General features: G+C 47.4%; 1 protein-coding gene across 1 annotated transcript; it reads left to right on the forward strand.

Moving 5' to 3' along the window:
• The first annotated feature begins 306 nt into the window (after positions 1-306).
• On the forward strand, positions 307-3,135 carry LOC138489305 (uncharacterized). The gene is made up of 2 exons (XM_069617005.1): positions 307-2,175; positions 2,272-3,135. The coding sequence occupies exon 1, from the start codon at positions 320-322 to the stop codon at positions 1,481-1,483; it is 1,164 nt and encodes a 387-aa protein (XP_069473106.1). The 5' UTR covers positions 307-319; the 3' UTR covers positions 1,484-2,175; positions 2,272-3,135.
• The last annotated feature ends 10,533 nt before the right edge of the window (positions 3,136-13,668 follow it).

The raw sequence follows: 13,668 nt of genomic DNA on the forward strand, positions 1-13,668 counted from the left end.
AACTGAGACATACCTCAGAGATACGACTGACACTATTACTATCTTTGAAAATCTTGAATTTGACAACACTACTCAATTACTGGTGACAATGGACATTCAATCCCTCTATACTAGCATTCCACAAGATCAAGCGATAGAATGCATGCGAGAAGTTCTCCTGGAATATGATTCTCAGGATCGCGTTCCACATAACTTCATCTTGGAACTTATGGCCATAGCTCTCAACAAAAATTATTTTGAATTTAATGGCCAGTTTTTCTTACAAGTAAAAGGTACGGCCATGGGGGCTGCTTTTGCGCCGAGCCTAGCGATTCTCTTTATGTTCAAATTTGAAACTCGTCACATTCTATCTTCCACCAATCCCTTCCGCTATTCTATAACCAAATGGAAGAGATATATCGATGACATCATATTTATTTGGACAGGCACTAAAGCCGAGCTAATACTCTTCTTTGATTGGTTGAATAACGTTGATCCTAATATCAAGTTCACCATGGAGTCTAGCAATATTCAGATCCCTTTTCTAGACTTAATAATTAAAGATGATTTTGGAAAATTGAAGTGTTCGCTTTTCCGTAAAACCACAGCCCGTAATACTCTCCTACATTACTCCAGCAATCACCCTCGGCATATTAGGGATAATCTACCCTATGGCCAGTTTCTCCGGATCCGGCGAAACTGTTCCGAGTTATTTGATTATTATGAACAAGCAGATAAGCTTAGTAGTCGCCTTAGAGACAGAGGTTATCCTAAACGATTGATCACACAAGCGTACAAAAGGGCTCGGTTTACTGACCGTGACAATTTGCTCACGCCCAAACAAAATTCCAATTCAGTACTGGATAAGAACAATTCACAGATGACATGTGTATTGACCCATGGGCCTCAGACCTTCGAGATTAAAAAACTCATCTCGAAATACTGGCCCATTGTCAAAATAAATCTGCCAGACACACCTCCTCCCCGCTTTGCTTTCAAGAGGGGCAGCAATATTCGTGACAAACTTGTGCACTCTTCCCTTAAGAAAGCCGCCCCCAGAATAGGTCTGTGGGACCTGAGGACCACCACAGGGCATTTCCCTTGTGGATCTTGCTCTGTCTGTCAATTCACCAGGAAAATGAAGGAGTTCAAAATTGGGCCAAAAACATGGACATTTACCACTATGACAAACTGCAAAACCGCACATGTGGTATACTGCATCCAATGCCCGTGTGGCCTTCGGTATGTTGGTCAAACTTCACGACCGGTACATATTAGAATATCAGAACATCGATCTAGAATCAGGTGTAAAACACTTACCGCACCCCTAGTAAGTCACTACATTGAGCTACAGCACTCTGCTAATGACATATTATGGTGGATTCTGGATGTGGTCAAAAATACGCCCAACATAACCCACTGCCTCCTACAGAAGGAGGCTCGATGGATCCATCGTTTATCCACTCACATTAATGGACTTAATGAGGATTTCAGTCCAATTTAACATGTTTTGGCTTCCATCCCACACCTGGGTTTTGCCTTGCGGGCGGCTGCCTCCTTCCAGCAGCATGTGTTCTGCTCCCCAGCCGGACGCTTCTCCGCAGGCTTCTGTCTGCTTTCCGGCGCGGCAGCTTCTCTTAGTTGACGTTACAGAGGCCGCTGTCATGGCGCCCTTTTGTATCCACCCAAGTGAGTGACATGCAGGTGGGGCAGCTCTCAGCCTATCCACACATCTTGTTTTTAGGCCCAATGAAATGGCGAGTTAGGCCTCCTGCCCTCTTTAGGCTATATGAACATTCGTGCTCGCTTTGCAGAGTGTTGCGAGAGGGTTTCAAGAAAGGCTGTTCCCCTCGTACATCTGCATTATACTTTGGTCAAGTCGTTATAGGTAAGACGCGATTTTTTCGTGGGTTCTTTCTTAAACACAGTTTAGTGTTTACTGTATATATCCGTCCATTCTTCTAACACGATTTCTCGTGGGTTCTTTCTTAAACACAGTTTAGTGTTTACAGTATATATCTGTCCATTCTTCTAACACTATTCATCATTTTCTATTTTTCAGAGGCTGTACACCTTCTATGCCAGTGATATGGGACCACACTAGGCTACCCGACGCATGTGCTCTCCGCACTATATACTCCACAGACTGCACCTTTCAACTGTGCATGCTATCTAGTTACAGGATTTAATCCACATGTGAGTACATACCTCTACACTCCTCTCCCCATTTGGATAACCTCTATTTGTACTTTTCTTCACTTTTATTCTGATAAGTTCCCCCTTCCATTTCAGTTGTTGTTTTTTTCCAATGTGAGTCCTAACTCGATGCAGTTACACCAAGGGCCCTGTTGGTTCCACTCTTCAGGCATTACTGTTGTGGGCCCCTGAGCCCGTTTTCACGCCTGTTTTTCTAACTTATCCACAGCCTACAAAATTGAGGTAATTTATTTCCTAATTTATTCTCTTTTAAACAACAAGGGCAACTTTACTCAAATTTTGGAGTTCGCTCCCATTATGCTTTTAAATTTAATTTCATTTTCTTTCATGTCTGCTTCCCCACAGGGTTAAACTGTTGTGAGGTTCTTTCGCCCTGAGGAAGGCAACTTTCAACTATGTAAAGAAACTATGGCCAGACAGGCGGCATTTCAGCCGAAACGTTGTTGTGATGATGTCAACCTTGATTTTTCTTGAAATATTTTTTTGACACCTACACGTAGGCAGACCTGTCATTAGGAATATTGGAGTTAGAGTTTGAGAGGATACGGTTCTTCTGTGTAGAGAAGGAAGAACTGTTTACCTTAAGAACCGTCCATATATCTTCTCTCCACTAGTACTCCATTCCTTTTTTACTTCTTCTTTGTGACTTTACAACAAAGAAGAACCTATTTTAAAAAATATTTTTTTCTGCTTCTCAAAAAAAGAATAATTGATTGTTTTCTGTTCTTTAAACAAAATTGTGAATTACAACTGTGAGTGTTTTAACAATTTCTGTTATACTTCTTTGTTATTACAACCTTTATGCTCATCAGGATTTTCTTTGTCTAAATAATAAACTTTTCAAATAACTTTCTAGAAATTTGCCCTTTTTGTTTTCAGAGAATTTCATAAAAATGCATGATACCAGAGTTTGGTACTTTTTTGAACAATTTAATCATGTTGATTTTGATACATAGCAGTAAGGGATCTACGGTGTTATCTTGTAATTATGGTCAGGCATAAGAGGCAACAGGTGTATAAAGGGAGACCGGCCTAGCATAAAGGAGAGTGACGGGTAGAGCGACGGGTGAAGCAACTGGTGGGGCAGCAGGAGACCTGTGACAGGAGCCAGCCATGGTGGTCCAGGAAGAGGGACCAGGATGCCGGCAGATGTCCCCGAGGAGTTGTGGGACCCAATGTAAGTGGGCCTCATATCCCCCACAAGCCTGGGAGCCTCGGAACAGCAGCATGTGCAGCAGGAGCTGCCAAGGGGCCCGGAATGCAGAGGACGCTGTCCACGTCTGAAATCCAGCTGCATAAGTGCTGGTGTGAAGCAGGAGCACATGGCGAGTGAGCAGAGCTTGCTACAGTGGCTGGTCCGGACTTCGGGAAGGGAAAGGAAGTCACAGGAACCACCGGATGAGAGCAGAGAAGGCAGGTGAGTGTCAGGGAGGCATACCCGCACCACAGGAGCTCCGAAAGAGCCACAAGTAAGTGACGGGCCATGCAAATGAATGAAAATGCACATATTTAATACCAAACTAAATGAAAAAGTTGACTTTGCGAAATCCAAGGCATATTGAAAACTGAACAAAAGGCAAAGTTAACATTTAAACGCTGATGCATATTAAACACTGAACTGACGGGGGGGGCGCTGTCGAGAGCTGAGCTGCATGCAGGTCCCTGCCTGAGCTCGGTGGATGACCAACTGGGTCCAGCATGACAACTTCTTGAAATATTCCCGGATTCTCACAAAACTGCACGGAGACCATCATAAATCTACTCTCCACAAGCGGTTCGAAGATTGGAAGAATTTGCTTCATAACGCCGGAGTTACACAACGTTGAAGTCTGCTCCCCGCCGGACCTGCGTCATAGAGGAAGAAAGAGGCAGCACCTCGCAATTGAACAGGACGAAAGACACCAAACGGAGAATCCCGACCCGCCAACACTGCTGTGAGCTGCACCCCATTCGGCACCCACTGTGCACCTCTGCACTGGGCGGGAGGAGGTACAGCCCCCTGCATTGTGGGCGAGACTGGTTTTGCTCTCTGAACGCACTGTGCTGAGACGCAACCCAGGGATTTCAGCACAAGGTCCCATGATCTGCAAGCAGAGCAGGAGCAGCCCACCATTGGCAGTGGTATGCAAACCCCCCAAGCGGAGGAGGGCTGCATGAGAGAGGGGGTCACCAAACGCGGCACACCTCACCCACGACTGAGCAAGCAAGTGGGGACTGAGGCGTGGCAGACTCACACCCTTGCCACCACGCAACAGCAGATCCTGTGCTGTGGGAACCTGGCAGCCCCCTGCCCACTCCCAGGTGAGAGACTACCCGGGCTACTGAAGTGCCCACTACAGCTCACACACAGGGTAAGGGGACCCCCCCCCCTCCACTCCCCTGTCCCTCTCACTGAGGGGATAGCCACACAGTAACGTAGACCCCAGTGCCGTGTCATATGTAGTGGGGACAAAGGGACATTGTGCCGCATGTCCGCTTCTCGGTGGAGAGGTGCGCGGCACCTTGAGGTCCTTCTCTGGACATATCGCACAGGAGCGGCGGCGCCCTGGACAGTTGTGATATTACGGGCACAGATAACGCACAAGGCCACCCCCCGCAGACTGGCATATGCTGAACACCTGCTGTGCTAAAGAGACCACGCTTGATGTAAACTCCCCAAGCACACTAGAGCCACGTACTAGCACTGAATAGGGGACTGCAGGGATAAAGTAAAGTGGAGCAACTATCCTGCGTGGGAGTCCGGCAGTCTGATAAGGCAACACTTTTAGATGCTGCTGTGATACTACCCATTTGGCCTGCAGGGGGCAGACTCACACTGACCTGTGCAAACTCATACACAGCCTGATTAGATCCACGCTCTCTTGGCATCACTGGCTGGGGCTGGCCTCAGATAAAATCAAACGGGGTGCGCTGATCACTGCCCCGTGGTGATTAGTGCACTGGCCATGTAAGGGGCACAAGAAGATATCGTGGAAGAGTCGTGCTGTCCCCCCCCCACTTGGGCGGGTACATGGATGCACCTCTCCACATCACCAGAGGGACGGAGGCACAGAGACACGGAGAACAACACAAGAGGAGTGCTGGTGGGGGCAGCTAGACTTTGTGGCACCACCGCCACACCTGGGAATACCCTGCAGTATCTGCAGGGCCATAACTAGGTGCTCTGCATACATGTAACAGCATCCCAACGTGATACCACGACACAGATGCAGCTACCATACAGGTCCCCACCCCACAGTCCAGCATATGCCCAAACCCGGCTCAACAAAATAAGAAGCGCTGTGCCCGAGGTGATACCTCCGATGGGGCACAGACACACACTTGTGCTACGAGGGAGACCTCTGGAAAGGAACAAAATGGCGGGCTAACTAGGTCAGCGAGACATACAGAACTGAAGGGGAGACAGCATTAGTTATATCTGTGGAGCAGGCCGCAGCCAGGATATCACCTACATGGCTGGCAGGAGCCCAACCCATATTGGCTTGACAAACACAAACGGCTTGACTGTCCCCTCAGCTGCTACTGCCCGGTGCAGGCTGTGTGGCACATTCGACGGGCCTCGCCACTCCCAAACCCTTGGCCAAACAGCACATCGCCTAAGCAGGGAATGCCAGAGTAGTCTGCTGGATAGCAGTGCTTGCCAATTCCCCTGCTAGAACACGCAGATACATCCCCCCAGCATCAGTGATACCGGCCCGCCCACCTCACCGAACAGGATAATGCCCAAAAGGGCGCTCAACAAAAAGAAAAGTGGCACGATTGACAGGCTCACGAAATCCGCTCCTAAGCCACTGTGCACTGCAGGTGCAGCTACTGGCAACCGGGAAATGGCAGGTCCAGTGCCGCCCATGGTTCTGCAAGGAGCTACTACCGCTATGCAACAAGGCTTTGCTGCAATGAACGATAAATTGGATGGCATCAACATCAATATCAATATAATGCGAACGCAGATGGAACAAATGACACAACGCATAACATTAGCTGAGACGCGGATTACCACGGTAGAAGACACAGTGGAAAACCTGCAGACCACTGTGACCGCAATGGCGAAAGACTTGGGCACCGTCAAGTTCAAGTGTGAGGACCACAAAGCATGGTCGAGGAGGAACAATATATGCATAGTGGGGATACCCAAGGACACCCTGAAAGGACCCCTGGATCAAGCAGTGGAGGACTTCCTAAAAAACACACTAGGTGATCTAGGGTGGTACCTGATGTTTGCAGTCGAGCAAGCACATAGATCTTTTGCAGCAAAACCTAAACCTGGTGCCTTTCCCTGGCCTATCATCGCTCGTTTGATGAACTACAGGGACAGGGATTTGGTACTCAGAGCAGCTAGGGACAAAAAGGAAATTCAACTAGGATCTGACATGATAAGAATAGTCCCTGACTACACCCTGTCAGTTCAACAGGAACGCCACTCATTTACTGGTGTGAAGAAACTGTTAAGGGAATGCCAAGTCTCATATGCTATGCTATATCCTGCAAGACTAAAATTCCAGTTCAAGAACAAGAACTATTTCTTCACGTTTCTGGAAGAGGCTGCTTCGTTTGTGGAGGCTAATATTCCCCTACTCAGGGCACAGTCCACCGTCGAAACAGAATGATGCAAAGCAACATAATCCAGCTGGGATGCCATCCGTTTGATCTGGAGAGGACGGACATCCTTTATTAGCTTGCCCATGTAGACACTGTAATTATGCTTTACAGAGGTATACCAGCAGCTAGCAAATGGTCTGCAAGCATGTAGAGGTTACTGAAGACTCTCTGATACGGTTAGTGATTATAGTTATATACAACGTGGGCTGTAACCCATACCACCAGAAGGTATACACAATGTGTGTTAGAAACGTAAGTCAAGATTGTTAAGTTGGAGAGCGGGGAGACAATTTACGGGATACCAGTAGCCAGTACTCCTGGTCGCCACAGAACCAGATGCCCCCAATGCGAGTGCATAGTTTAGTTTTGTTAGTTTTGGGGGAGGAAGGTTTAGTGGGGTGTGGGGGGTGCATAGTCGAAGTTTGGGGTACTATGAGGAAGGGGGAGGAGGGCAGGGTTCAGAGTTGGGGTGAAAATGTTAAAAAAAAAATTGCACAAAGAGAAACGGGTAATGATCACAGTACATACGAACACGCACTGACAATGCACACATATCGACATATGAGAGGCGATGGCTAACACCAAAAGCTCAGGAATTACACTAATGAGCCGGAACGAGGCCTGGGTAACCAAGTGACAGCCCTAAAGGTTGCTGCATATGCGAACCGACAAGGTGCGCAGATTTTATATCTGCAAGAGACGCACCTCCAAGACTACCAAGCAGGTAAATTCTACCCTGCTTGGGGGGAACATTGCTACTACACCTCCTATTCCACCAAGGCCAGGGGTCTTATGATCCTGATACATAAGACCCTCCCCTACATGCATCACACTTCCAAATCTAATGAACACAGTGGAAGTGTTGCTAATAAATATCTATGTTCCCAATGTAGATGATCCCCAGTTTTATGCTGATATTTCAGAAATGCGCAGCATACCCACGGCACAGGTACTCTGCAGGGGTGACGTCAACACTATTCTCGACACTGACCTGGATCGCACCTCATCCAGACCCAGACCCCTGTCTAATGCGGCCTGCGCGCTCCACATACACATCGCTGACCTGTCTCTGAGGGATGCCTGGTGGTCACTGCATCAGACACAGAAGTCCTTTATGTTTTATTCCTCTGTGCACGATATGCACTCCTGAATAGACCTGTGGTTACTGTCGGACACTGCTATGGCCTGGGTGACCGAGGCTCAGATTCTCGCTAGGACACTGTCAGACCACTCCCCTGTGACACTCACCATGGACATTCTAGAGGGTGTGCCAAACAGGCCGCAATGGCGCTTTAAACCAGCATGGCTCCTGGGCCTGGTGTTCAAACTGAACATAGCACATAACAATTGTTTCAGACTATTATGATAACAACGACGGCTCAGTCGCCGAGCAAAGCACCCTTTGGCAAGCATTCAAAGTTTATATGAGGGGGATAGCAATGTCCACCAAATTTGGGGTACTACGGGAAATCCGGCGGGATCTTAAGAGAAGCGAAGAGATCATAACCACATTACAGGAGGAATACTTAACTAGTCCAACACCCCAGATCTCTTCCGAGATTAAGACGCAGCTAGACCATTTCCGAGAAGCTGCAGGCAGAGAGCTTTGTTACTTTGATAGGCCCATGGTGGCGCGCAGATACAGCGAACAGGATAGGCCGGGCAACTCCTGGTACGTACCGAAAAGGGCAGTGTAACCATCCCATGTATTGCCAGGCAAGATGGTGTGGTGGTCACTAACGCGGACGAGGTCAGCAGGGTATTCTATGATTCCTACAGCAGCCTATACTCACCCCAGAGTGAAGCTACTGACAAAGAGAAAGACGACTACCTGGCCACGATACCAATGACATTACTGTCGGAGGAAATGCGCAACACTCTAGAAACCCCCATAATGATAGGCGAAGTCAAGGCAGCAATAAAGGACCTCCCCGGGGGGAAGGCGATTGGCTCCAATAGATTTGGAGCAGAATTCTATAAAGAGTTTGCGGAAACACTGGCCCCCCACATCCTGGCAGTGTGGACCAAAGCCCAGGACACCGTCGCCCTTCCCGAATCTATGCGCGTATCCGTTATAACCCTCCTCTTAAAACCTGGGAAGCCCCGAGAGGATTGCAAATCTTTTTGCCTGCTGTCCCTCATCAACACTGCGGCGAAAATGTTCACCAAGATTCTGGCATTGTGACTTAACTCAGTGATGCCATACATGGTCCATGAGAATCAAGCAGGATTTGTACTGGGTAGGTTGACTGTGTACAACGTATGCAGGTTTTACAATGTGCTAGCCGGGATCCCAGCAGATTATAATGGGGTCGCCATATCTCTGGATATGAGGAAGGCCTCCGACACAGTGTATTGGCCGTTCTTGTTTAGGGTGCTTCATAACTATGGATTTGGCCCTAATTTTATCAAATGGGTAAAACTCCTGTATATACAACCGCATGCTAGGTTAGTGGTAAATGGCACGCTATCTGAGGGGCTGAAGCTGGCAGGAGGGGGAAGGCAGAGCTGCCCGCTCACTCCGCTATTATTTGCTCTCGTAATTGAACATCTAGCTGATTTCATGAGAATGCGCTACACCAGAGCACGTATCCCCCTTGGCTGGGCGTATAGAACTGATCACTCTAAACGCTGACGACATACTGTTATTTGTTAGGTACCCCAATAAATATCTCCACAGAGTGCTGGAGGTGGTCGAGGAGATTAGAAGGTACTCCAGCTTGCAGCTGAATGTAAACAAGTCTGAAATGTTCCCTCTAACGGAAGGCATGACCCCCACGGGAGACCTCTGCGCTCTGCGTCGGGCACCTCAACAGATTAAATACCTGGGGGTGGAAATGGTGCAGACTTCTGGCTTTAGTTATGAAGCACTGGCCACGGCGCATGCGTTAAACTCATCCAGTGGAACCATCTTCCTGTCTCGTTCATGGGCCGGGTAGCTTTGGTCAAAATGATAATACTACCAAAAGTATTCTACCCCTTCGGTACAATACCGCTGTGGCCAGGCAGATCTTTCTTCAAGAAGATCTCTGCTGCCTGTTCTGCCTTGGTGTGGAGGGGCACCGTGCGGGCCAGCTGGCGTCGTCTCACACAGACATACAAAAGGGGGGACTTTCGGCACCCGACTTTGAGATGTACTACCTAGCGGCTCAGGCACAGTACACTACGCACTGGGTCGCAGAGGCACCATGTACCTCTTTCACCAAATTGGAAACGCAGGGTAAACCTAGGGCCACATTGCTACATGGGATAGCAGCTTGAACATGAGGGAATAGTGACCACATTTTCCCTAGGCTAGCCACACAGCAGGCATGGGCGAAATTGACAACATCCCCGTGGCACGGTCCTATATAGCTCCCACATGCTGATTTGGGATGCCCCATACCTGGCCCCCTCAGCAGATACTGCACTCTCCACACACTGGAGGGAGGCGGGTGTCATACAACTCGGAGATCTTTATCAGGAGGGTGTATTTAGACCATGGGAGGAGATTAAATTACAGGTTGCTAACACCCCACTCCGGAAATTACAATACCCTAGACTTAGGTCGGCAGTAGCTGCGACATGGGCAGGGTTCCCTCACAAGCCAAAGTCACACCACTGCCTCAACTATGTAGCCTCCACAGGGACAGTCAAGAAAATGGTCTCTGGACTCTACAAAATAGCGCTCAAAACGAGGAGGGTACAGCTACGAGACATTACAGGAGAGTGGGAGAGGGACCTGGGGGTTGAGTTCCAGACGCACACTGGTCACAACTATGCAGTCTCACGAAACAGGCGTCGTACAACTCTAGGTATAGGTTAATCCCATTTAAAATACTGAATAGGGTACACCTCACCCCTGCGCAGTTGAGGGAAATGTATCTAACACATACAGGATGGTGCCCTAGATGCAGAGAAACAGAGGCAGATTTGATACATATGCTATGGTCATGTGGGAAGCTCTCTGAATATTGGTGTGGGATTTGTGAGGCATTGGACGGCATGGAGGAGCAATCTCTGACATGGGATCAAACTGTATGTATACTGGGATGTGTACTCAAAATGAATAAGGTGAAACGTAAACTTGTAAACATTGGACTTCTTCTGGCTAGGCGCGCCATCTTGATGAGATGGAAGAAGGGGAAGCCCGCCACAGTAGAGGACTCGTTACACGATATGGTGTGGGCGAATGACCAGGAGGAAACATATTCCAGCCTACTTCCTGGCACCAGTAAGCCGAAGGACATATGGGGGGATTTCCGCCGATATCTGTATGACAGAATTGATACCGCTTGCAATGACGATGATGTGTTATGAGTGCTCACTATGCGATTTCCGCGATCAGCATGTTATATACTACTTGTGTTACTGTGAAAATACTGTGATAATGTATAATGATGTTTACTGTGCAACTTAAAAAAAATAAATAAAAAAAACCCTGAACTGAATAGCACACTATACATTGAGATAAAACCAACGCGCCTTGAAGATTGAATTACAGCGCCATTTAACATTAATGCGAGCCGGCATACATTAAATTCTGATCTTAATTAAACCACCATTGAAGACTAAAGAAAGCCAAACAGAGTGAATGCAGTGTGGTGAGGCTACAGGTTCGAAAGGGGTGTGTGAGGCCTGGTGGCACAGCCATGAGGTGACCAAGAAGGAGCCAGAGGAACACAGGAATACCCCTAAACCACAAGCCTAATATAAATAAACAAGCAACAGTAACCTGGTGCTCAGCAACCAACACCAAGTAACCTGTGGGTGTGTCAAGGATCCCAGGTTTTCTAGTTTTGTGACCTGTCACAGGTGGACCATGTGGTCTGACAACTGCGCCCAGACCAGAGAGCCCTGGATGGTGAAAGCTTAAAACACTGTGAGAAAAGGCCACCAAAATCACTGCAAAGGAGCTGGCAAAGCGAGTCAGGAAAGAGTCAGGTTGACCTGGTAGTTTTTGTTTAAGACTTTTGAAGAGACTGAGACAAGTGTCCTCAAAGGTATTGGCAGTCTTGGGGAAGGGAACCCTGGGACCTACAGAACTACACTTGTTGTCTTGGAACCTGAGTCTCAAGACCCAGTTGTTTTGGATTGTGGTACTTGAAACTTGGGGAAGGGAACCCCAAGGATAGATGCTGAACTACATCACTTTGAACTGTGGATAGGTACATTTTGAGCCTTTTTCATGAAACATTCTTATGCTTGGGGAAGGGAAGCTGAATGGAAGCTGTGAGCTAAACACAGCTCAGAACTTTGAGTTAAACCGTGTTTCTTTTGACTTTGACATGCCTACACATTGGTTCAATGTAATTGTGAGGGCAACGATTAGGTTTTGGACACAGAGAGACCTTTAAGTTGAACTCTTTGACTCAGACTTCCCTTAGATTCGTTCAGGTAGGGAAATCCCACCTTAGAATAAGGCACGTTAGGGCTTCTACCATCCGGACATTTGAGTTAATAAATATTCTTTTGTTTGAACTTGAGGTCTGTTGTCGATGTCGTACTTCATTAGGCCCTCACAGCAGACACTATCAAAACGTAACCATTCCCTCCCTATGGCTCAATGGTATTCAAACCTTTTCATACCGAGTCCCCCGTTGACTAAATATTGACCGTTGACCCCGTAAAAAATATTGTTTCTGCCCCTCCCCACCCAGTGGCTGGACCCCTTAGGGGTATTCAAATGACGTTCAGGAGTGCCACAGTGTCTTTAAAATATAAGCAGACTGTCTACTGCTTATATTAAAAGGAGTCACGTTAATCCTTCTTTATATTAAAAACAGTAATCTTAATCCCTTTTTAAAGCATCTGTCCCCCATTGACCCGCAAGGGACTTCCTTCAAGCCCTCCTAGGGGGGCCAGCACCCCAGTTTGAAGACCACTGCTCTAGCTGAATGTAAAACATATAATCTGAGAGCGCGCATGGTTTATCTTGGAGAATGGTTGAGATGTGGAAGGCACATGTTTCTGCGCATGTCACAATGCAGAGAGAGAGGCGATAAGCTGTCTACCCAGTACAGGCACACTGGGAATCACTTCTGGGGGCTACCCAGCACAGACAGACTGGGAATCACTTCCGAGGGCCTCCCAGCACAGGCGCACTGGGTATCCCTTCCATGGGCTACCCAGAGCAGTGTGGGGTGCATTTACAGGCCCTAAGCAGAAATCCCTGTCATCAAAAAACTACATTTAAACAGTGCCACAAAAAACGGCTGTGCTTTGCTTTCCCTGGCACATGTGTGGCAAGCATTTGAACATTTCACCAAGAACCGCTCAGCGTTTGCTTTTCTTTTATTTAAATAATAATAAGTTATGCCCTACATTCAAAAACAGCCCTGTGTTTGCTTTTCTTTCTTCTGAATACCAAAAAGCTATGCACTACATCAAAGTTATGCTCTACATCCAAAACAGCCTTGTTTTACTGTTGAATCACATGATGGGCAAGGATTTCAACATTGCAACCCGACACTGCTTTTATTTTCCCTTTCATGTGAACAGCAGCACACTAAAACACTGCAAATGAAAAAAAATGGCTTGGCTTTTGCTTTTATTCTGTGTCAAATCAAAGAACCCTCTGCAGGGGACCTACACCTCTGTGTCAGTGGACAAACAGCAGATGCAAACTCACTCAAAACGGACAAAGTAAATAATCCCATGACCTACAGAACAGCATTTCAAACATTAGAGGAAAAACGGCTTGCACATGGGTGAAATAAAGAAAATGACTTTTAAAAGCCACTGTGAAAGGATAGCTTTTGTTTGCACAAAAAATGTCAGTGAAATGTGTTACGGGTGGGGTGTTGACTAAAGCCATGTACATTATATTTTCCCCCACCAGACTTCATCACCTTGGAAGAGGCTCAGAATACCAGAAAAAAACTGTTTTTGGGC

Source organism: Ambystoma mexicanum, chromosome 9 (genome assembly GCF_040938575.1).
Source record: "Ambystoma mexicanum isolate Mex_15411 chromosome 9, UKY_AmexF1_1, whole genome shotgun sequence".
Lineage (NCBI taxonomy): Eukaryota > Metazoa > Chordata > Amphibia > Caudata > Ambystomatidae > Ambystoma > Ambystoma mexicanum.

Excerpts from the sequence above, each read along its gene's own strand:
- LOC138489305 (XM_069617005.1), top strand. The coding sequence starts at position 320 with ATGTTCAAATTTGAAACTCGTCACATTCTATCTTCCACCAATCCCTTC.